Below are 23,605 nucleotides of genomic sequence, written 5' to 3' on the forward strand. Positions count from 1 at the left end.
AAAAATGCTTTCACTTTCATTTACACCTTGTAACTTGTTGAGCAAGGTGTGTAACCTTCATGTGATGATATGTTACTACCATATATGTCGTTTTTTCTTTTCATATAGACATACATCAGTTAACAAATGGACTTTTGCTATATTAAGCATAGTAATTGATAAATTGTTATAAACAAATCTACATCCATTAAATACAAACATTGGTAAACTATGACAAGTATAGTTTGTGCTCACTACCCCAACAAATAATTGATAAACTATAATAGGTATAGTTGATGATTCATTTACATAACCATTGCTTCAAAAATATTATTTAGAACTAGTCTCCCAAGATCAACAGTATAAAAATCAGGATGTGTATAGTTACACATTCGCCTTGCCACGGTCCTCTAAAGTACCTGAAACCATAACTAAAAACTATAATCCAACACTTAATGAGTTTCCCCCAAAGTACCACCATACAATACACATATCATATACAAACAAGCATGCTATTCCAATCAGTCATCGGACTGGAATACCCACGGGTCCACAACCATCGGTCTAGATTACCCTTGGCCCAATCAATCATCTGGAATGCCAATATGCAACAGGTCCATTGAGTCATCGGACAAGAATACCAATATACAACGAGCCCACTCAGTTATCGGAATGGAGTACCATCGGGTCCACTTAGTCATCGGATAGAAATACCCCTGATTTGTTGGCTCACACACAAAGTAGTAAAGTGTCAACCCAACACAATATATCTACATATAACAAATAACAAACAAAATCAACCGACAGATAATCATGCAGCCAGAAATCACAGGTAGTCATACAGATCTACCAGTCTACGCATATCAACAACTATCATATAATCATACAGGTCTATCCCATATTCAGCATACCATAAATCAATGTATAACAGGATATCAATCCAATGGGTCGGCCTTGGTGCCTTCGACCCATAAGTAAAGTGATGAAGACTCACCTCTCAATCTGAACAACAGTTGATGAGGTCCCGACTCCGAATCTCAGCTCTAACTGTCACATATCCATCCAAATGACCAATTCTCAAACACAATACAAAATACTCCTAGGTCAAACTTAGTCAAAATTAGGTAAAAGTCAAAATTCCAAAAAGTCAACCGAATCAATCCAACTGAGTATGCCAAACGTACTCAGCTGTGTGCCCAACGTCCGCGTTGGTTGACCAGGCACAGGCATGTTGACCACGTACGTGCAACGTACGCCTTGTACGCCAAGTGTACGCAACTGGCTGCTAACCCAAATAATTAAGAGCTTAATCATTAAGCCCTTAAGTCCATTTTCCAGATCCAAGTCCAAAATAATATCATTGAACATAAAGTTTCCAACCTTATGGTCTTGCATGGCCATTAAGTGCCCAACACCAAAGATCCTAACCTCTTAATCCGTTAAGACAACTTAAGCCATTCATGAGAAGAAACTAGTGTCCAGTATTATATTTTTGTGACTCAAGAGGATACAAAACCTATGAAAAGACAACTCAAATGGATTAGAGTAACCCCCACTCATAATACCAAGCTTATAGGACCAAAAGAACATAAAATCAAGCCCAAAACAAGATCTGTGTATAACTTCACCAAGCTTAAATGATGATGTGATTCTGGATCTAAGGTGCTTCACTCCTCCAAGATGGTCTCTACTTCCTTCTTTCATCTTCAATGTCATAAAATACACACACGCTAAAAAATGTTCATAAGGTAGATTAGGGTTTGCAATAACGTTTTGAGAGGATGGAGGCTGATGAAAGGAACCAGGTTTGAGAGTTAATGAAGAATCAATAGGCTCCAAACCCCAAATATTAGGGTTTAAGACTTCACCCCGTATGCCTGGCATACGCAAATGTGTGCCCAACGTACGTGGCTCCGCCCCACAATTCCAAAAATGGCAATATTAGCCCATCCCAGCCACAAATATTATATTTGAAGGAACAAAATGTAATAAATCTCAATGTAAGGGTCAAAAGTGAAAGTACCTCAAAACAAGATGTTACAATTCTCCCCCACTTGACCTAGACTTCGTCCTCGAAGTCTGTTGCATTAAATAACTCCGGGTAATGCTCCCGCATCTCATCATCGGGTTCGCAGGTCCACTTAGAGCCTCTCTGATGCTGCCACCGAACCTTTACCAAAGGTATCTCCTTGTTGTGCATGACCTTCATCTTTCTCTCCAATATAGCCACCGACCTCTCAATAATATAATTCAGGCGCTCATCGACCTGAATATCGTCCAATGGAACCACTGCCTCAACATTTAACACACACTTGCGCAACTGAGAGACATGGAAAGTGTTATGGATCTGATTGATCTCACTCGACAAATCTAACTGGTAGGCCACCCTGCCTACCCTGGCTATCACATGGAACGGTTCAATATATTAGGGACCCAGTTTCCCCTTCATCCTGAAGCATATCACACCCTTCCAGGGTGAGACCTTCAATAATACCATATTGTCGACCTGAAATTCCAACTTCGATTGGTGCCGGCTAGAACCCCATGATGAGCAACAATCTCCCTAACATACATATCAACCAACTTTTCGGCCGAAGAGCTCTCTCGAATGGCCAAAAAGTGGGCACTCTTAGACAATCGATCCACGATGACCCATATAGCATCGAAACCCTTAGCAGTCTTCGGCAACTTGGTGATAAAATCCATGGTGATCTGTTCCCACTTCCATATGGGAACCTCCAAAGGTTGCAGCTTGTCATGTGGCCTCTAATGCTCGGCCTTGACCGTCTTATAGGTCAAGCACCTCTCGACATACCAGACTATCTCCCTCTTCATACACGGCCACCAGAAACTCAATCTCAAATCCTGATACATCTTGGTGGTTCCTAGGTGTATAGAAAAGTGAGAATTATGAGCCTCCTCCAACACTATTTGCCTGATCCCACTAGAAATTGGAACCCAAACCCAACCACACCGGTTCAACAACCCCCGACTATCGGTGATAAACCTGTCGATATCTCCCCCGATCCTCTCTTGTTTCCAGTTTAACTCCCTCTGCCTGAACCTCTCTGAGCAAACCCAAAAGTAGAGAATCAATGGACATCCTCATATACATCTCTCCAACTGAAGATCCAACCGAATTGCGGCTCAAGGCATCCGCTACTACATTTGCTTTACCCGGATGGTAAAGGATCTCGCAGTCATAATCCTTGACCATGTCCGACTATGGTCTATACTTCCTTCTTTCTTCTTCAAAGGCACAAAACACACACATACACACACACACACACACACACACACACATATATATATATATATATATATATATATATATATATATAAGCTCAAAAATGCTCACAAGGTAGATTAGTGTTTGCAAAAACGTTTTGAGAGGATGGAGGTTGATGAAAGGAACCAAGTTTGAGAGTTAATGAAGAATAAATAGGGTCCAAACCCCAATATTAGGGTTTGGGACTTCACCTCGTACGCCCAACATATGTAAACGTACGCCCAACATACGTGGCTCTGCCCCATAATTCTAAAAATGGCAATATTAGCCCCTCCTAGCCACAAATCTTACATTTTAAGGACCAAAATGTAATAAATCTCAATATAAGGGACAAAAGTGAAGGTACCTCAAAACAAGATGTTACAATAGCAGTGAAATTAATGACAGGATGATGCATCTAAGTCGTTCAAATCAAATAAAGCACTTTCAGCTTCCTTTGAGACCCTTCTAACACTTTTAACCATAAGCAAGCGCATCACACACCACACACATCTTACATGGTGATAGTCACCCATAGCTTTCATATCTTGATGTTCTTATCCTATACCCTACTTGGTATGAAGCTTGAAAAAAATGATCATACTTGAAGTTAAAATGTATCATGTTTGAAAAATTAGATCAACTTTACATCTAATATTTGTTTAGGTTTGTTTCTTACCTACGAATATTATCAACTTGATGACTCTAGAAGCATTAATCTAAACTAATAAATTATCAATTAAATGAGGTTCAGGGTAAGAACGATTTTCCTGAAAGAGGAATCTTGAGGATGACTAAGGGCAAGACTTTTCAATTTTTTGAAATCTTTGCATCTGCAATACATAAAGATATCATCAATAATTAAACAATAGTATAATAATTAAAGATCTGTTCATAATAACAAATATAAAACCAAATTAGGGATTCAAATACAAGAAATTGTATAGTCTTCATCTTTCAAGAAATCCTAAATTTAAAACAATTACAAACCTAAAAATGAAGAGCTAAAAACTTATTAAGTATAAACAACATATAGAAACAAGAGAAATATACAACTTTAACAATTAGAATACTAAATTAATGTATAAATTGAAATCACCACTTTTCAAATTTTAAATATTAGCAAATTGGTCTTTCATATTACAATAAATTACTAAAACACAAACTATGGATATACCTCTCTCTTGAAGTACACAAACTAATACACAATTTTGAATCCACATACCATTTCTAAAGCCTGAAACAAAACAAAGGAATTAACTTTATCACCATATACATAACTAATCATGTTTCTATGCAACAATAAAACACTGAAAAATAGCAAAGAGACTTACATATCCATCAAATTTCAAACTTAGCACATAACCGACTCTGGCGGTGATCTGAACTCCATTGATTGGGTAGGCACATTTGAGAATGTGTTAGGTGCTCGAAGGGGACATGAGAGAGGCATCTGGCCTAAACCTCCTTCTGCGGTGGGTACAAGTGTTCCGTCTCGGTGGCAGACATAGTCATAGTCACCAACACCACAACCAACATAGATATTCATTAAACTCTTAAAGAATTTGGTATGTTGGTACTTTGTTGTGTTGTTAAGAATTTAATGCATTTCATGATAAATTTTGGTAGTTTGGTATTTTTCTTATTTGTTAAGTGCTTCATTCATTTGTTATGAATTTGGTAGTTTGTTAAATTGTTAAGAACTTAATTGATTTGGTAGTTTGATAGTTTGTTAAATTGTTAAGAACTTAATTGATTTGGTAGTTTAATAGTTTGTTAAACTGTTAATGACTTATTGTGCTTGAGACTTAATTGTTAAGTAATAATATTTTGTTTTTTTAGTTTGATATTTTAACTTATATACTTACTTTGTAGGATGTGGATGTTAACGCTTTTCGTCAAAACCCAACATTTGTGACGGCAATTAGAGACATTATCCGCTTGTTTAGTAACAAAGCCAACAATGCGAGCAACAACGACGATGGAAAAGATGACTAGTATTTCTTGTTTTATGTTATAGATGATGTTATTATGGATTTACTAGGCGAATGTCCACGCGTTGCGCAGTGGGATAATTATACAATTTAATATGGTTATATATGGTTTAATGTATTGTGAATAAGTCATACATAAAACTTGTATGCGATTAAATAGCATGTATATTTTTTGATTTATAAATTTTTTATCATAATAAATAATGAAAATTTTTTACTATTAGTTTAAAATTTTAAATGTAATTTTTATGTACACATTAGTATCTAATGTAATTAGTTGATGATTGATTAGATATGGATTCTCATATGTGGTCGTCTACTTATGTTGAACCTCATAAAAGTACATATTTAACGACTTTTGTTAGTTTACTATTGAATAGAAAATGGTGTCGTATTTTAAGTAAATATAAAAAATCTCATTCTCAATCTATTTTAAGATAGTGACATATTTTAAGTTAATATAAAAAATCATATTCTAGAACTAATGAAAAGAAAAAACGGAGCCAAAATTTTTAACTATAATAAAGTTGATTCCAATTAAAAAGTGGTCAATCGAAGATAATATCATTCAATAAACATCATAAGATATTACGTTATATTCAAATTACAGACATAATTTTTGTAAAAGTCATTCAAAATATATGAGACTATAGTGTCTAATACAACAATGTAATAACCAAATGACCCTAACATATTTTAAATGAAATATAATTATAATATATTATCTATGCAACTAAATTTCTGCACAACATGTGGGATTCGTCTACTATATGGTATTCTTCTAATATATTATATTATAGTATAAACATTATATTTGGAAAACCACTCTGAGTTATATTGTAGTTTATAACATTAAATTTGTGTTGTGTTGTATTTGACATACATTTGTGTATTTATATCTATATTATATATTTAAAACAAATCTTATATAAACATCCAACCTAAATATTCATCTTCAAGTTTTCTTTCTTCGCCACGTAAACAAACTTTTGTTATAAAGCCAAAAATGGAATAAAAGATATTTAATTGTATGATCATGATATATTGTATTTTGATTGGGGTTTGTACAAAACATGCATGATCATATATTATTAATTTATCTCTTGTTTTGGGTAATTCGAATAAGATAGCTTCAAATCCAACGTATCAAACAGATTACCCATTTACTAAAGTCTAAAACCCAAAAACTCAAACATGTTTTAGTACCATACAAATGCATGAGGTTTTAGCAAATATTATCTCATATGAATTACCATTGATTATGTGTGATTAATTATTAAGAAGGTGAAAAGGTTTGGGGGTTTCAAATGCATGAGGTTTTAGCAAATTATTGTGGGGGGTTTCAAATGCATGACAATCAAAGGAAAATGCAAGCTTTATAAGTATGTAAGATTAGATTATGGATCAGATCGACTAGTATTCCATTTTTATTAGATTGTTTATGTAATGTAGTATATTTTGTTTATATTATTGTGATGTTTTATGTAATGCAGATTTCTAGATCATGATTTTTGTATTTGTGTAAATTCTATATTTTTATGATATAAAACAAAATAAAATATAAATTTTATTAAAAGAATCATTAGCGGCGACTGCTTAGCGACGCCTGTAATCAATTGCGGCGACAATCAACTCCAGGAAGCTTTTCCGGAATAACTTTGGCCGGTCACCGAAAAGTTGTTAGGGACGTCCTTTTTTGCAATGACATTGGCTTGTAGCGATGCCGATTATTAGATACGACGCTGATAGCGACGATTTTTTGAGTATTAGCTACGCGATAATTGCGGTGGCGCATTGCAACAATAATACCTTTATTGACGATTTTTGTAATTAAATGTGACTATTTTTGTTGTCGCTAATAGTGACTTTTTTGTTGTGAACCTTCTCCACCCGACTCTTAGGTGTTGTTTGTTTTTCTATAAAAACCTCTTCAAACCACTTATTGCTGCGCGGCGCAGCACACGCGCAACACTTTCCCTCTCGCAGCAGTTTGTTTTTTGGAAGAATTCAGACTACAAAACCTCTGCGCGTGTGCTGCGTGACGCAGCACTTAATTTGCCTCTTCTAACCTCTTCAGCTTTCATTTTTTCTAAGTGTTTTTTTAAGAATTTTTGTATAACTTTTTTTTTTAATTTTTTTTTAACTTTGACTTTCTTAAATTTTTATTTACGGATGTGACACAATTTATTTTTATAATTTCCACGATTTTTTTAACATGATTTTTTTAATTTTTTTTACCGTTTTATTAATAATATTTTCAATTTCAGTTGTATCTTTTTTAACGTGTGTAATTTTTTACGAACTTTGTAGACAATGTTTGCAATACTTTCTTAATTTTTTTTATTATTTTCTTTTTTAATGTTTTTTAAAATTAGTTTTTTTTTCTAGAATAAAACTATTAGCTTCTTTTACATTTTTTAAAGTTTTTTTTAAAAAAAAAGTTTTATATTTTTGTTTTTTTACATGTTCTTTTTATTATTATTTCAATGTTTTAAAACTAGAATTATTAAATTTCGGTGTTGAGAACTATTTTCAGTTTATAAAATTAGTTTATTTAAATTTCAGTTTACTGCAGCAGTCTACAGATATTAAAAAACAAACATACTTCTTATTATAGGCTGCAGCCGTTTGTTCCACCTCTTCTGCTACAGAGGATTGCAGAGGTGGTCCGCAGATTTCATGAATTTTCATTTCGAAAAAACAAACAGCACCTTATAGAAATACTTGATGTTTGAATTTTATCTTTCAAAAGTTAAGATCCATCTCAACCAATCTCATTCGTCCACTTCTTCATGTAATTTTGTTATCTGACCTTTTTTGCATCTGTAATCAACGGTCTGGTATTTATATTTATAAAATTAAAAGAAATGTTAGTAAAAGGGAAATACATGTATAAAAAATAATCCCCCATGAAATAATAACCGAAGAAAAGCGATTAAGAAATAAATAAAGGGAGGGAGAGAGAGGAGTGGTTGTGCACGGTTGGGGAGGGGGGGCGGTGGTTGTGTGGAGATTAGTCGTCTTCAAACATCCCTCCTCTCTCATCTCTTCCACACTGCCATTGTTGTCTATATTTAACATACCAATTCTCCACATTTCCAGATTTTTTTTTCTCTTTTTTAATTTCTTATTGACCACCTTTTCTGCCTTCGAGTTCCTCAATTAATTAGCTTCTCCTTTTCTCTCTCTTTTTATGCATGTATAAAGAGAGATAAAAAGGAGTCGTGTGTTTTATGTTGCTTGTTATCTGTTAATTGTCTTTGATAGCATTAATCATATACAAAGGAGATTGGATTGTTATTTAGGTGAAATATCAAGGTACGTAATCAAATTCTTGTCACTTTTTGAGTTTGTAATGTTATTGATTCCTTTCCACGTTGTTACATTTCTATCGATTCCCAAACTTAGGTTAAACATGCTGGAGTTTTCAGATTTTTTAATAGATTGGTTTATCTCTTCGATCATACATAGTTTTGATTTTGATTCTTGATGTCGATATATAATCATACAAAATATTTATTCGATTGCTATGATTCTGTTCGTAGTGTTTTCAAAACGAGAAATAATTAACACTTTGTTTCTAGAAGTTGCGAGATTTCAATTTCACAATAAACATGGGTGCATGGCTATATGTGCTTATAAGTTGTGAATTGTGATCGATCTTTGACATTTACATTTATACAAAAAAACTGCATGATCGTCGTTACGAATTGAATTCATAGTTTGCAATTATCTGCACCACATTTAGACAATTATCTTGTTCAAATTTCAATACCTGTATTTTGGTTCTTGTATATTGTATGTAATGTCAACTGAATATTTAAGAAGGTTTAATTAGGTTGATTAATGTGGTTCCTTTTCGTACGTATGCAGAAACAAGAGTACTCTTGGGGCAAATCGCATCTAACTAAGCCATTAAGGAATAAAAATGGCGGAACTTAGCGTACAAACAGGGTCATCTCACCCCTTGTTGGCCCATAAAGACCTTTTCCTAATCAATCCTCCGGGAAGCCCATTGAGCACACAAGAGCTTGACAACAACATCATCGACTTAGACAAAGCCAGTCCTCTAGCTCCCGACACTTATGAGCAGTTGTATCTTGATGCCTTTGATGTGCAAAGCTTCAACCACTCTCCTCCAAGACTTTCCAGCGTATCATCATATGCTACTACTCCAGAACCAAAAATCAATAAACCAGAGCTACGCTGTCGTACTGGAGGAGACACTAAGCCTACCACCAAAAAGTCTATAGTTAATAATGTTGAAAGCAAGGTCATGAAGACATTGAATCGTTCTCCAAGTACAAAAAGTGTAACAAGTACTGTATCTTCTCCAAGATCTCCAAGAATCCCAAAGCCAAAAATAAGGAGCAAGTCTTTCCACGAAAACAACCTCCCTCTACCTCTCGCAAGCCCAAGAAAAGTCGAAAAGAGCCCCATTGCTCCCACCCAAACACCACCAACCGGGAAAGAAGATCCGGCATTCTTAGGGCCTTACTTGCTTAAACAAACCAGAGAATTGTTGTCAGCAGGGGAGAATCCAAAGAAAGCTTTGGAATTGGGTATAAGAGCAATGAGAGCATTTGAAACCAATAGATCTCAGAAACCCAATTTGGAATATGTTCTATGTTTACACATCGTAGCAGCATTGTATTGTAGTTTAGGCCAATATTTTAATGCAATTCCTCTTCTAGAACGTTCTATCGAGATTCCAAGTATGGGTGAAGGCCAAAATAACTCGCTAGCCAAGTTTGCGGGGTGTATGCAGTTAGGCGATACATATGCAATGCTTGGATACATCGAAAATTCCATATTATGTTACACAAATGGTTTAGGAATCCAAAGACAAGTTTTAGGTGTAACAGATCCAAGATTTGGAGAGACATGCAGGTATGTAGCCGAAGCTCATATTCAAGCTTTGGAATTCGATGAAGCCAAGAAACTATGCGAAATGGCTCTTGACATTCACAAAGCAAATGGGACAACTGCTTCTGTAGAAGAAGCAGCAGATAGGAGACTTATTGGTCTTGTTTGTGATGCCAAAGGAGAATACGAAGCTGCACTTGAACATTACGTGTTGGCCAGCATCACCATGTCAGCCGCCGGTCAAGACGCCGATGTTGCCGCCATTGACGTGTGTATCGGTGACGCGTATTTATCGTTAGCTCGTTATGATGAAGCTGTTTTCGCGTATCAGAAAGCGCTGAATGTGTTCAAGTCGACAAAAGGTGACAATCATCCATCTGTTGCTTCCGTTTTCGTTCGTTTGGCTGAGCTTTACAACAAAATGGGAAAGTTTCGGGAGTCGAAATCTTACTGTGGAAATGCGTTACGAATTTACGAGAAACCGATGCCGGGGAGCCCTAACGATGAAATCGCTAATGGGTTTATCGAAGTTTCTGCGATTTATGAATCGATGAATGAACTTGGTCCAGCGATTAACCTTCTGAAGAAGGCGCTGAAAGTTTTCGGGAAGGTTCAAGGTCAATTGAGCACCATCGCCGGAGTTGAAGCTCAGATGGGGGTTTTGTATTACATGATGCGGCTTTACAACGATTCGTATGATTACTTCAAGATCGCGGTTTCGAAGCTGAGAGTGGTGGCGGAGAAGAAATCGGCTTTATTTGGTAGTGTTTTGAATCAGATGGGATTAGCTTGTGTCCAGATTGAATTGTTGGATGAAGCTGCGGATTTATTTGAAGAAGCAAAGGGAGTTTTGGAGGTGGAATATGGTCCTCATCATCCGGAGACACTCGGCGTTTACAGTAATCTGGCCGGAACTTATGATGCAATGGGTAGATGGGAAGATGCAATTGAGATATTGGAATATGTTGTGGGGATGAGAGAGGAGAAACTGGGAACAGCGAGTTCGGACGTTGATGATGAGAAACGACGGCTGGCCCAATTGTTAAAAGATGCACGCAGGGACCGAAGCAAGAAGTCTTTGTCGCTTGAATTTCTACTTGAGGGTTAAATTAGTCGAGTATCTCTCTTAATTTATTTAAAAACCAATCCACATATTGATCCAAATGTATGAAATTCCCATGTGCATATATGCAGATGCTTCGTTTTTTGTATATCTGGGGTTGTTTAGGCTATGGCTATGGAGAGCCTTTTAATTGTATCAATGACATCTCAAGGGTAGCAGAAATGGTTCACTTTTCAATCTTTATTGTTGAAAGTTGCTCATGGGATGAAGTTGATTTAAATACAGTAACACAAGATTGTAAGTTTGTTGTACTAATTTGAGTCTGTAGAATAAATTTAACTCCTTTCACTTTTTAATCTTTAGAGCGTGTTCTACAACTTGGGTTTCTACACATTGATTCATGTGTCCTTTTTATGTGATCCAGATAATTATCAAATGCATTAACAAGCAAATAATAATATTCTAATCGATTTGGGATACATCACTTAGTTGACTACAAAACTGTCTCTAGTTTTCACATACAGAATTTACATTAAACTAACAATTAAGATCTCTCTCTGGAAAGCATCCTATGGCAAAAAAGATCACCATCTAAACATATATTGTTACTACTACAATCACCATGCATGGCAGTAATCACATCTGTCATCCCATTTGCTCTTCCTCTTCCCTTCTACTAAATCTCTTCCACAACCAAATTAAAAGGGACTTCAATCTTCATAGCTATACGGACACAAGTCCTTTTACATATCTTTTTTTTATCTTTGATTTCATCATCACCCACCTCTCTATATCCATGCTTGGCGACCCGAAAACATCCTTCCATGACACCTCAGTTCTCCCTTGGACTTATGACCCTCCAACACATAGAAACTTCATTACTCCTCTAATGAAGCTAAAACAATTGTTCCGTGAATGATCATGTCCATGGATTGCTTCTGCCCTAAGCAATCCAAGGAGAATAATTTGTTCTAATTTGTTCCAAGTAAGTAACATGGTTGGGAAAGCTTGCTAATATACGCCCTTTAGTTTTCCAGTTCTCGAACCAATAATATCCGATTCTGTCTGCTGACACGTAGCCCTTGAACCAGTGTACTCTTAAGATCAAATTAGTTTATAAGAAAATGCACTCTGCAGCTCCTAAACTCGCAATGTCACAAAAATTGAGCTCAACATATCTCGAACTTAATCACACCAAACAAATCGATTACACTAAAATTACTTACATTATGTTTTGAAACACTAATTTTAAACAAAAATAATTTAACTAAAGTGACATAAAGATGTTAGGGGTCATGTGGCACAGTTTAGTCTTTAGGGACAACATAAATCGAACCAAATGAGTTGATTTTTTATTTTGAAAAGTTAAATAATCGATAGTTTTGATTTTCGGCTTACAAATTGTAATGAACTAGTGAAATAGAAGCATGATGTTATATACTTATTTTTTATTTTTTATTAACTTTATATATGTTTCTCATTGACCTTTTTCATAATTTTGTTTCAAAAATAAGTAATGAACTAAAAAAAAGACAATACAAGATAATAATATAATAATTTACGAAAAAATAAGTTTGTTAAATATGAAAAATATTCTAATCATTTGGTTTGAACTTTGATAAAAGAAACATAAAAGCAATGTGGAAAAGAAATACTAAAATAAAATGATCCAACAGAAAACGAGAAAGCGGTGACCGGTGACTGACTGACTGTGTAAGCACACGGAGTAACAATGGCTGCCTATTCACTTCTTTCCACATGCGCCTTCTCTTCTCTTCCTTCCCATAATTCCACCATATCTTCTCTTTCTAGAACCCTCTCTCTTCGCACACCCAATAGCTATAGGCATACCTCCTGCCTCGTGGCTTCTTCTCTTCGCGAACCTTCTCACCCCACCTACTCTCCGACGCCGGAATCTACCCACAGATCCTCCTTGGACAAATTTCTGAACTCGTGCTTCGTGATTTGCACTTCCGTAGCTCTTTCCGCCTCTGTTTTCGTCACCGATGTGGACTCAGCTGCTGCTTTCGTTGTCGCTACACCTAGGAAGTTGCAGACGGATGAGCTCGCCACTGTTCGTCTTTTCCAGGAGAATACTCCTTCTGTTGTCTACATTACCAATTTAGCTTCCAGGTATTTAGCTTACTTTCTCCGATTTCGATGGATATTTGCTTTGTGTCCTTCATTGTGTTTGCTGGATTTGATGCAGAGTGATATAATCGAAGTATTGAGCACAATTTTTTTCTGTAGTATAGTATAACCGTAAATGATCCAACTCGTTTGCACATATTTTTTTAATTTTAATGCTCATTTCATGAGATCATTAGAAAAAGCTATACAGGTTATGAACTTATGACGCTTAATTGCTTACATTTGGCTTGTTGATTTCGTGGAATCAACTGAGATTGATATTATGTGGTTTAGGCAGGATGCGTTTACTCTGGATGTGTTGGAGGTGCCTCAAGGATCTGGATCAGGGTTTGTTTGGGATAAAAACGGTCACGTTGTCACAAATTATCATGTTATACGCGGTGCATCCGATCTCAGGTTTGTTGCTTTTGGTATTTCCATTATGTTGAACTATGAACTGATTGATTATCTTCCCTATGAAATGTCTATGAATCCATAACTTTTATCTGCTAAGATTGAACTGATGTATGTTTGTTCAGAGTAACTCTCGCTGATCAAACCACTTATGATGCAAAAGTTGTTGGTTTTGATCAAGATAAAGATGTTGCTGTATTGTCTATCGATGCACCAAAAGACAAATTGAGACCAATCCCAGTTGGTGTGTCAGCTGACTTGCTTGTTGGGCAAAAAGTTTTTGCAATTGGAAACCCTGTGAGTATATATATATATATATATATATATATATATATATATATATATATATATATATATATATATATATATATATATGAATGAATGTATGTGTATGTTGTGTGTTTTCTGCTAATATCTATCTCCATAACATGTTATCCCACTGCAGTTTGGGCTTGATCACACACTTACAACTGGTGTCATCAGGTATGAAATTAGCTCAAAAGACCTAGTTTTTAAAGAAACATGTTTGGAATTTGATCCTTATACATTTATAGTGGGCTAAGGAGAGAAATAAGCTCTGCAGCAACTGGGCGGCCAATCCAAGATGTAATTCAGACAGATGCTGCAATCAACCCTGGAAACAGTGGAGGGCCACTTCTTGATAGCTCAGGCAGCCTTATTGGTGTAAACACAGCCATATACTCTCCATCTGGTGCATCCTCTGGTGTTGGGTTTTCCATTCCGGTTGACACAGTAGGTGGAATTGTTGACCAGTTGGTGCAATTTGGGAAAGTTACACGACCAATTTTAGGGATAAAGTTTGCACCTGAGCAATCAGTGGAACAGCTAGGAGTAAGTGGAGTGCTTGTCTTGGATGCTCCTCCAAATGGCCCAGCTGGAAAAGCGGTAATTTTGTGGTTGTGTTCTTATTAATTATCTCACTTTCACTTTTGCTTCCAAAACTTAATAATTTGAATTTGAGTTTGTTCAGGGTATTGTATCAACAAAACGTGATGCGTATGGGAGACTTGTATTGGGTGATATAATAACATCTGTAAATGGGAAAAAGGTTGCTAATGGGAGTGATTTATACAGAATTCTTGACCAATGCAAAGTGGGTGAGAAGGTAAGTTCATGGTGAATTTTGTAAGGTCCTTTTCAGTATGTTAAAGATGTAATTGGAAGTTGTTTGTGGATGGTTTCAGGTGACTGTTGAGGTGCTGCGTGGTGATCATGTGGAGAAGATTCCTGTTATGCTTGAACCAAAGCCTGATGAAACATAAGAGGTCAGTTTAATGTTGAATTTATTGTATGTTTGCTAGTTGTTGGGAGATTGGAATCATGATTGATGTAAAAACTGCAAATAATAACTAATCTTAGATGGGATGTCATATAGGTTTTGAATCTGAAGTAGAATAAGAAAATCACCATCTGCATCTATTTGTTTCTGTTGTAATCGTAAAACATTTGTAAGGAAGTCGCCAAATTGAGAAAAAGAGAATGCATCATCTGTACTTTAAGGTATGGTGAAAATCTTTGAAGAAGTTGCTATTTATCTTGATTGTCCTTGAATTTCAAACTTTGATGAGAATAGGAATTTTATGCTTGTCGGGACTACTTTATTTTGATTGTTATAATTAAAGTGTTAAGGAGGAAGTTAATTAGTATAACTCTATAAGGTGGTGTTTGGATTTGAGTTTGAAAAAAAAACAAAAAAAAAAAAAAAAAAAAAAAACAGTTATCTGCTTGTGCGGTAGCAAATATATGCGATGGCAAAACACAATAAGGTGAGAAACACTTTTTGGAGTGTTTGGCAAAAAAACAAATCCTTATATATGTAAAGTGTAAAGTAACCAAAGAGGGCAAAAACTTGATGGGGATTGAGTTGATGAAGGGAACGGATGTAAACTATATTCAGCGCTTTTGTAAATGAACTATATATTGACTACTTAAAAAGCCAACAAGTCAATAAGTTATTTTGAAACTCCAATCCAGATGGTATGTCAATGGATTGATCATGAGTATATTAACGTTATTTTGGGTGTTATTAAATCTCCAAAGACCAGGGCTATAAAAAAACTAAATGAACATGAACAATGATTTGTGAACAATGATTTGTTTATATTTGCTCAATTAAGTTGACTAAACAAACGAATAAACAACAAACATATAAATGGATGGATTTTATTGTTTATCTTTGTTCATTTAACTAATTACCTTGTTTATGTTCATTAAGGTGCTAAACGAACAATTTTAAAACAACATAAGTGGATATATATATATATATATATATATATATATATATATATATATATATATATATATATATATGAACATGAACATCCAAATCAAGACCATAAAAGTTGACTGTCAACATTTTTCATATGTTGCTCGTATTTAGCTGTTCCATTTTTTATCTTTCTATTACTGATGTCCGTTCATTTATTAACTAAACAAACTTACCGCCAAACAGTTTGTTGAATGTTCGGTTTGTACTGTAGTATGTGAGCCGCACCATAATGGCCATATGGTTATATGGTAAACCTATTCAACGATTTTGAGTTTTAGCATTTGGTCTTGATTTTTGTTAAATGATTGCAATAGGTTCTTAATACTTGTTTGTGTATGGTGTATAAAAGGGCTATATTTGGATCTTGGGATACTAAGAGAGATCGAAGAGTAAATTGAGTCAACTTGTAATGGGTATATCTATGTAGGGGATTGTCGGTGTTCCTTCGCTTTTCTGGAAGTTGCATATTCAGTGAATATGGGTAGATAGAAATAGACTTTTGTGTGCGAGACAGAGACAATTTTATTTTGTGAGAACTAGGGTATTTAGTGAAGTGTGTGTATACTATGTATGACTCGGGGATATGGGCATCTTACAAGTACACATCGTGCATGCCATTGTCATCTACAATCTTAATGTATAGGAATAATTTATTTACAGATAATTGCAATGTATACATGTGTAGCAAGTATGTATCTATGTATATGTATCAAATTATTATATCAATTGACAAAATAACAAAAAGAAAGAAATTACCAACCAGATGCCCAATGCCGGAATGCCAAAGATCCCATCATCTTGAAACTTGTTAAGCTTCAAACAGTATTCTTCATTAGTGTCACACTTGAGCAGATTCATAGCAGACTCCACAAGTAAAATTTGTTAGATGGCAATGAAAATGATATCTTGTTTCAAAGCCATTGTATTTGTATGTATGGTATGATTGATATGCAACTATTTGGGAGCCAGTCTTATAGGACACACAGAGAATGCAACACATCGAGCTGCTTTTGCTAACATAAACCGCTCATTTTCTGTCAATGCCCTCTCAATCACTTTCACAATATTCGCATCCTAAAACAAATACAATGTCAGTATGTTATGTCTTACCCTAAAAATATATTTCATGTATACCTTCTTTGGATGTTGAATAGAAGGCCTCACACTTGCCACGTCACCAACCTCAAGTATATTATTAACATTCCCCCTATCATCCCTTTCTGTAGGTGAAGTTGTTGAATGCCTCCAATCCCCATTCACTATAAACTTGTAATAATACCTGAAACATCTCATCAAATAAGTTAGTCACATCACATAGTTTGACCAAAATAGTCAACATAAATTAAAATTAGAATGCTAAAACTTACTTCCCTTGTGCGAGTCGAACTTCAGCTTCATATCGTGGCCCACCTTTATGTATTGCTTTAACTGGTTCTTTCCAATTCCCGGTGAAATCTCCAATTAATTCCACATTCTCTCCCTCATGTCCATTCCACACAAACGTGACAGAATGGGTAGCGGGGCCCTCATGTTTCCCATTTTCCACCATAGCTATCAAATCCCATGTTGCCCATGCAATTGCTGCTCTATCAGGTCGACACGTGTGCAATCCAGATACATAATTGTAAGCTGCATGAAGTGAAGTATCAGTCATCCAATGAAGATATGCAATCACACAAGCAGGAGACCGGTCAAACCCATTCGTGCAAGTCACATAAACACAATGGTTCTTTTTCAGCAACCGTAAAAGAAGCCCCACACAAAACGGAAGTTTGCTCCTCATATCAAACGAGTCTCCTTCCCTGTAAAAAAAAAATGATTAGAAAAAGCAGTGGAAAAACAAATTTGCCCCCAAGGAAATAGTACAACTTGGATTTTACCTTATTGGATAGTTGATCATGAGGATATTATACTGTTGACATGATTCGTTGATTGCTTTTGAATTGATTTCCCAATTGTCTGCTTCAACTCCACCTTGAAAGTTTAGTACAGCAGTGACTCCGGAGACATTAGCTAAAGTCTCTATATCAGATTCTGTTTGTATGCATGACCCCACATACATTTGATCTGTAATCTGTAGGATAACAAGTCTATCAGTGTAATTTATGAATCAAGTTGATTGTGGAGATCTGAATTCTGACCTTGCTATAACGCATACCAAGAGAATGATCATAGTAAATTTCTCCTTTAGAACGATCTAACGCTTTGATATATTCCTCAAGTGGGAAGCCACCATGTGACCAGTCATCTCCAGATCCTTCTTCAGAGAAAATGGTGACTAGTTGGGTAAATGGTTCATCGGGAATATTTTTGCGTGTTCTTGCACGTGGTTGTCCGTTTTGGTTGATTAAAAGATTCCATCCTTTTGGTGTGGAAAATCTTGGGGTGAACATGATAAACCCTGAATTCCCGTTGCCCTCGAAAGATGTTCTTAAACTTGATGTGAGTATTGATTTGTTCCAAGTGGCAATAGGAACACGACCTCTGTTAAATTGGACATCTAGATCGCTTTTGTGATGCAGATGTTGAATTGGGAAAGGAGAGAAAGGTCTTTCCAGAACAAGACTACAAAGTCCGGATTTCTCTAACATCATCTTCCTGCAAGGATGAAACCAGATATTTTAATAGATCAGAAGAGATGGAAAGCTGATTAAGATATGGCGGTAAAGGTATATGAAAATACTCTGCATCGCTGAAGTCCTTAATCTCAATAAGACTGCCACCAGGAGATGCGCTTGCCTTCTTCAGAGTGTCACCCACCATAATTATTCTCGATTTCTCAGCATTCCCCTACAGAAGAATCGATACATCTTTAAAAAATGCAGTAAAAATGGCGAAATCGAAAAGTTACCTATGAAACCACATTAAATTTGAAAATTGTTGCAGATTAAGTGAGAAAAATACGAACCCCTTTCTTCATGGAATGAACTAAGATCTTGCCGTCCAAGGACAGAGCGAAACGAATCCCAAGCGGTTTCTCTAACGTAACCATATACTCATTCAAATTCATCTTAAATCTGGAATTCGTCGATGCAGACATCGCAAAAACCCTAAATCCTCGTCCTCCTGAACCTACTCTTTGTAACTTCTCCGAAATTCCAACTCCATTGATCAAACAAAACTCTTTCCCCCAAAACGAAGAGCACATTGAAGTGTGACTCGATGAGAAGTTTCTCAGACACGGAGATTGGCAGAAAACACCGTAATTCGAAACTTGAAGCAGAGACATCGGAGATTAATTAATGGTATGTGAGGAATTGCGGTAGGGTTTTAGTATGATCGTAACAAGATCGAATGCCAATAGTTTGAAGAAATCAAAGTGGGTGTATACAGAGGATTGGATGGTAATGGTATGGGGTAATGGGGTTTATTGAGATTGGAGCAGAGTGGTGTCCTCGGTGCAGGTGAAATCATGTAAGCTGGCTGGATAATTCGGGAAAGAGAAGCCACATAGTCAGTCAACCTTTGACCTTTTTGCGGGATTTACACCACGTTAGCTGCGATGGGACCCGCCTCCACGTGTGTCACTTTAACTTTTCTTTTTGTTGCCACGCGAGTAAACCGTAAAGTGATTACTGATTACTTGAAAAGTCAAAAGTTTGTGGTTGAGCTCGATAGTTCTTTTCGTTTTCGACTATATTATGAACCGGTTTGAAGTTTTGAAAATAAAATTCGGCCTTTCTAAGATTAGGCCTTTCGAACATCCATATAAAATTTCTCCTTAATCCTTAGGCCCATGTTGGCAAAAGCCCAAAATTTGTAAAGTTAGACATATGTAATTGTAACTTTGTAAGCCACTCTACTTAAAAGTAGGGGAAAAAAATCATGCTAACAAGAAGGGCCAAAGTTGGATGTCGTTTTGGGTGGTGAATCACGCGAATGAAAATTCGAAGGCACTCAAATTCAGTACAATGTTTCAATATGGTAAATTATTTTTCAACATCTCAAATTTATGATTTTTGTCTCTGGACATCTCGATTCTAATTATATATGGTTTACTTTTGGATTACACCTTGAAACCATATGTGAGCCATTTCAAAAGTAACCTTGTCCAGCGTTTGATAGTGTATCGTCTCTCGACATTTGTAAAGTTGTTTTACAAAATTTTTGTCTAGTGTATTATTTGTTTCACTCACTTCCGACCCATAAGGTGTGCAAGTTATACAACTACTAGAGGTGGACACTAGGACTGTACACTATTCGGATAAAACCGAATTATTCAATTGGACAATTTGGATTGGACTATTTGGTTCGGATATTCGGATTTTTGGATTGGTTTTCAACAAAACCGAATTATTATTTTGGATTTCGGATTGGTTTTGGTTTTTAAAATAAGAACCGAATAGTCCAAAAAAACCGAATAAAGATTTATTATTTATCTATTTATAATATATATCTATAGTTATTTATTAATTTTGTAATTTATTTTTTTAAATAGGTTCAAAATGTTTCATCCGATAAAAAAAACATTAATATGCAATATCTATAAAATATTTAACTATAATATATCTTTGTTAGTTGTTTATAAATTTCAAATCACAACTAAATTATTTGTTTTTGCTTCTTGTGTAAAGTTGGATAATATTATAATTATATGTCGTTTTAAAATGTTTCGGTTTTGAAAACCGAATTATAAAAACCGATCCAACCGAATTGTAATTGGATCGGATCAGATCGGATTTGAATTTAGTTTGGACAATTCGGATTCATGTTTTGAAAACCGAAATCAATTTGGATTTACTTGATTGGATCGGATCAAACTGATCCATCCAAACGAACACTCCTAGTGGACACAATGATCGTTTTTTATAAAAAGACTTAAACTTGACTCGGGAGGAGTCTATGTATATTGTAGGTGGGTCACTTGACCTATATTTTCTTTTTTTTTGTTAAGAGGTTATATATAAATACAAAATGTGACCTATCATAAAACTTTAAAGTGAACTACTTAATATTTTAGGGAAAAATATATACATAAATCAAGATTTCAAAAGCTCACATTTGAATTTTAATAGGCCAAATACCTGATTAGTTTAAAGTATAATCCAATATAATAGTCCTATACAACTTAAAGATAATTAGATATATAAAATAAAGAAAAAATAAACAATAAAAAAATATGCTCTCACTTTGTCGTTCTTCTACCACTTCACATCATACGTTGTGACCAAAATTGTACCATAATGGAACCAAGTCATTAACACAAATTCATAACCAATCGGTTTTGGTTGTCAACCAAATTATCAAATGTTCTTGTTGTCCCACACATCACCAAAAATCTACTTTCCATTAGCAAGCTAACTGTGGACTCTCCGATGGATGTTTTATTCTCTAACCCTTTTTTGCCATTCAGAACCGCGTCACAAAGGAAATTCTAGGAAAGGGCAAATGTGGGAATGGGCTATATGTACTCGAGCATGGTCACAAAGTCTTCCTTGCTGATTTAAGATCTTCCAAGCTTCATGCTTCATATGAACTTAGGCATTCTAGATTAGGCCATGTTGCTTTTGATATTATTTCACTTTTAATGATCAAAGATCTTCCTTGCTGATTTAAGTTAGGCATTCTAGATTAGGCCATGTTGCTTTTGATATTATTTCACTTTTAATGATCAAAGATCTTCCTTGCTGATTTAAGTTAGGGCATTTATCTGTTTTCTTCTTTGTTATCAAAACCTAGGATTTGTTCATCTTGTAAACTTTCTAAGAGCAAGCGTTTACCTTTTCATATTAATGATCCGAGATCTTTATATGTGCTTGATTTGGTACATTGTGACTTATGGGGGTCGACACCTATCTCATCAACAGATGGATATGATTATTATTGCATTTTTATTGATGAGTTTTCTGGGTTCTTATGGTTTTATCCATTAAAACACAAATCAGAATTTTTTGTTGTCTTTGAAACTTTTATCACTTTCGTTCAAACACAGTTCTCATGAAAGATGAAAACATTCCAAAGTGATGGTGGCACCGAGTTTATCAATAATAGAGTACGCACCTTACTTATAACAAATGACACTTGTTATCAAATATCTTGCTCACATACTCCACAACAAAATGGTCGATCAGAGCGCAGACACTGCCATGTCACTGAAACGGGTTTCACTATGTTTTTTAATGTTAGTGCTCCTGCCAAACTTTAGGTTGATGCTTTCAGTACGGCTGTTTATATCATTAATCGAATTCCTTCCCAATTGCTTAGCAATAATTCTCCTTATCAACTGTTGCTCCATAAAGTACCCGATGATGCTTCATTACGCCCTTTTGGTTGGCGGGTATTCCCATATCTCCGAGATTATGCTCATAACAAACTTGCACCACGTAGTACTTCTTGCATTTTTATTTGGTATGCCCCACAATACAAAGGTTATAGGGTTTGGATCCCACTACATATCAAATCTACACCACCCGACATGCGGTATTTGATGAACTCGTCTTTCTTTATAGTGGAATTTCTCCCCCTGCTAATCAAGCTTCCTTAGTCTTCTCAAATTTTGAAGAAATTCTTCCTACTCCCTCCACTAAGGCTACAATTCAACCCCCTGTCCAGTCGGCATCACTTGCTCCATCCATATCGATGTCATGTCACTTGTGTTCCTCGTCACATGTCGCTCCAGCCGTCGTTTCCACAGACCAGCAACCTCGTCCAATACAAGCCGACCCAACATCTCCTTTAGTAGACGACGAACCACGATCTCCTCCTTTGCACGCGGAACCATCAATACCGCCACCTCTGTCGTCTCAACATCCGATGATCACTTGTGGCAAGGAAGGAATTTTTAAAACCACATCACTTTGTTGATATCACTTATGTTGATCAGACTCCATTATTTTAGGCTCTCTTCGCTGCCAATGAGCCACGTGGTTTTAAATTTGTTGCTAAAAATCCTCGTTGGTTATCAGCCATGAACGAGGAAATGTCTGCTCTTCACTCTAATAATACTTGGGAATTGGTTCCTCATCCTTCTCATACAAATGTTGTTGGCTCTAAATGGGTTGACCATACCAAGTATCATTATGATGGTTCTATTCAACGTCTTAAGGCTCGTCTCGTCGCATAAAACTTTACTCAGCTATCAAATATTGATTATACCTATACATTTAGTCCCGTTATCAAAGCTACTACTGTTCGCATTGTTTTGTCTTTAGCCATCATGCACAAATAGTCTTTGCATCAACTTGATGTTAAGAATGCATTTTTAAACGGGCTCCTTGTTGACACAATTTTTGTGACATCCCCAATTTCACAGCCATAAAAGACCGATTTGTTTATGCTTTGTTTTAAAAATCAGAGTAATCTTTCAAAGAAAACGGTTGCGGAATTTGTTCCCAAAACAAGATATGATAATAACTTATCAAAACATTTCTCAAAGAGAATGTATTTTCATTTAATAATAAAACCTCGGGATGTCATGTTCCGATACAGACATATAAGCATAAATAGAACTTACATTCAATTACACTAATGATTTATATCTCCTTTAAATCTCTATGTGAAATATGTCTTCGTATCGATACCTATGATACAAAGAAAACTGAGTGGGTCGGGCTTGGGAGCCTGGTGAGCATATAGGGTTTTCATCCCACAATGTTATATCA

The 23,605-nt window shown here is 35.7% G+C and overlaps 2 protein-coding genes, 1 long non-coding RNA gene and 1 pseudogene across 6 annotated transcripts; 2 read left to right on the top strand and 2 right to left on the bottom strand.

Moving 5' to 3' along the window:
- Nucleotides 1–8,208: 8,208 nt before the first annotated feature.
- LOC145087739 (protein KINESIN LIGHT CHAIN-RELATED 2 pseudogene) lies at nucleotides 8,209–11,526 on the top strand (annotated as a pseudogene). Its single transcript, XR_013700865.1, has 2 exons — nucleotides 8,209–8,559; nucleotides 9,115–11,526. The product of XR_013700865.1 is annotated as a protein KINESIN LIGHT CHAIN-RELATED 2 pseudogene (transcript).
- Nucleotides 11,527–12,804: 1,278 nt separating this feature from the next.
- LOC145087741 (protease Do-like 1, chloroplastic) lies at nucleotides 12,805–16,668 on the top strand. 3 transcript variants are annotated; one of them, XM_079025786.1, is made up of 8 exons: nucleotides 12,805–13,303; nucleotides 13,595–13,717; nucleotides 13,840–14,011; nucleotides 14,160–14,197; nucleotides 14,269–14,620; nucleotides 14,706–14,840; nucleotides 14,920–15,000; nucleotides 16,354–16,668. In XM_079025786.1, exons 1-7 carry the CDS (start codon nucleotides 12,903–12,905, stop codon nucleotides 14,995–14,997), a joined length of 1,299 nt encoding a protein of 432 aa, XP_078881912.1. In that variant the 5' UTR covers nucleotides 12,805–12,902; the 3' UTR covers nucleotides 14,998–15,000; nucleotides 16,354–16,668. The 3 variants fall into 3 exon arrangements, with proteins under 3 accessions (XP_078881912.1, XP_078881911.1, XP_078881910.1); XM_079025785.1 differs by lacking the exon at nucleotides 16,354–16,668 and adding an exon at nucleotides 15,111–15,258; XM_079025784.1 differs by lacking the exon at nucleotides 16,354–16,668 and having other exon boundaries at nucleotides 14,920–15,258.
- On the bottom strand, nucleotides 12,922–13,649 carry LOC145087742 (uncharacterized). Its single transcript, XR_013700866.1, has 2 exons — nucleotides 13,542–13,649; nucleotides 12,922–13,414 (listed from the first exon to the last, which is right to left on the bottom strand). It is a non-coding gene; the product is annotated as an uncharacterized LOC145087742 (long non-coding RNA).
- LOC145087740 (phosphoglucan phosphatase LSF1, chloroplastic) lies at nucleotides 16,643–19,445 on the bottom strand. The gene is made up of 7 exons (XM_079025782.1): nucleotides 18,913–19,445; nucleotides 18,688–18,794; nucleotides 18,146–18,602; nucleotides 17,885–18,078; nucleotides 17,372–17,806; nucleotides 17,139–17,283; nucleotides 16,643–17,078 (listed from the first exon to the last, which is right to left on the bottom strand). Exons 1-7 carry the CDS (start codon nucleotides 19,231–19,233, stop codon nucleotides 16,959–16,961), a joined length of 1,779 nt encoding a protein of 592 aa, XP_078881908.1. The 5' UTR covers nucleotides 19,234–19,445; the 3' UTR covers nucleotides 16,643–16,958.
- Nucleotides 19,446–23,605: the final 4,160 nt, after the last annotated feature.

Source organism: Lactuca serriola, chromosome 2, assembly GCF_051521515.1.
Source record: "Lactuca serriola cultivar US96UC23 chromosome 2, Lser_US96UC23_V15, whole genome shotgun sequence".
In the NCBI taxonomy this organism is placed as follows: domain Eukaryota; kingdom Viridiplantae; phylum Streptophyta; class Magnoliopsida; order Asterales; family Asteraceae; genus Lactuca; species Lactuca serriola.

Bases quoted from the DNA above. Each gene is read 5' to 3' on its own strand.
- LOC145087741 (XM_079025786.1), top strand. From the start codon at position 12,903: ATGGCTGCCTATTCACTTCTTTCCACATGCGCCTTCTCTTCTCTTCCT. The intron at 13,718-13,839 runs GTTTGTTGCTTT...ATGTTTGTTCAG, and splicing joins CGCGGTGCATCCGATCTCAG to AGTAACTCTCGCTGATCAAA. The intron at 14,012-14,159 runs GTGAGTATATAT...ATCCCACTGCAG, and splicing joins TTTTTGCAATTGGAAACCCT to TTTGGGCTTGATCACACACT.
- LOC145087740 (XM_079025782.1), bottom strand. From the start codon at position 19,233: ATGTCTCTGCTTCAAGTTTCGAATTACGGTGTTTTCTGCCAATCTCCG. The intron at 18,795-18,912 runs GTTCGTATTTTT...ATTCTTCTGTAG, and splicing joins TTCATTCCATGAAGAAAGGG to GGGAATGCTGAGAAATCGAG. The intron at 17,284-17,371 runs GTAAGTTTTAGC...GAGATGTTTCAG, and splicing joins GTTCGACTCGCACAAGGGAA to GTATTATTACAAGTTTATAG.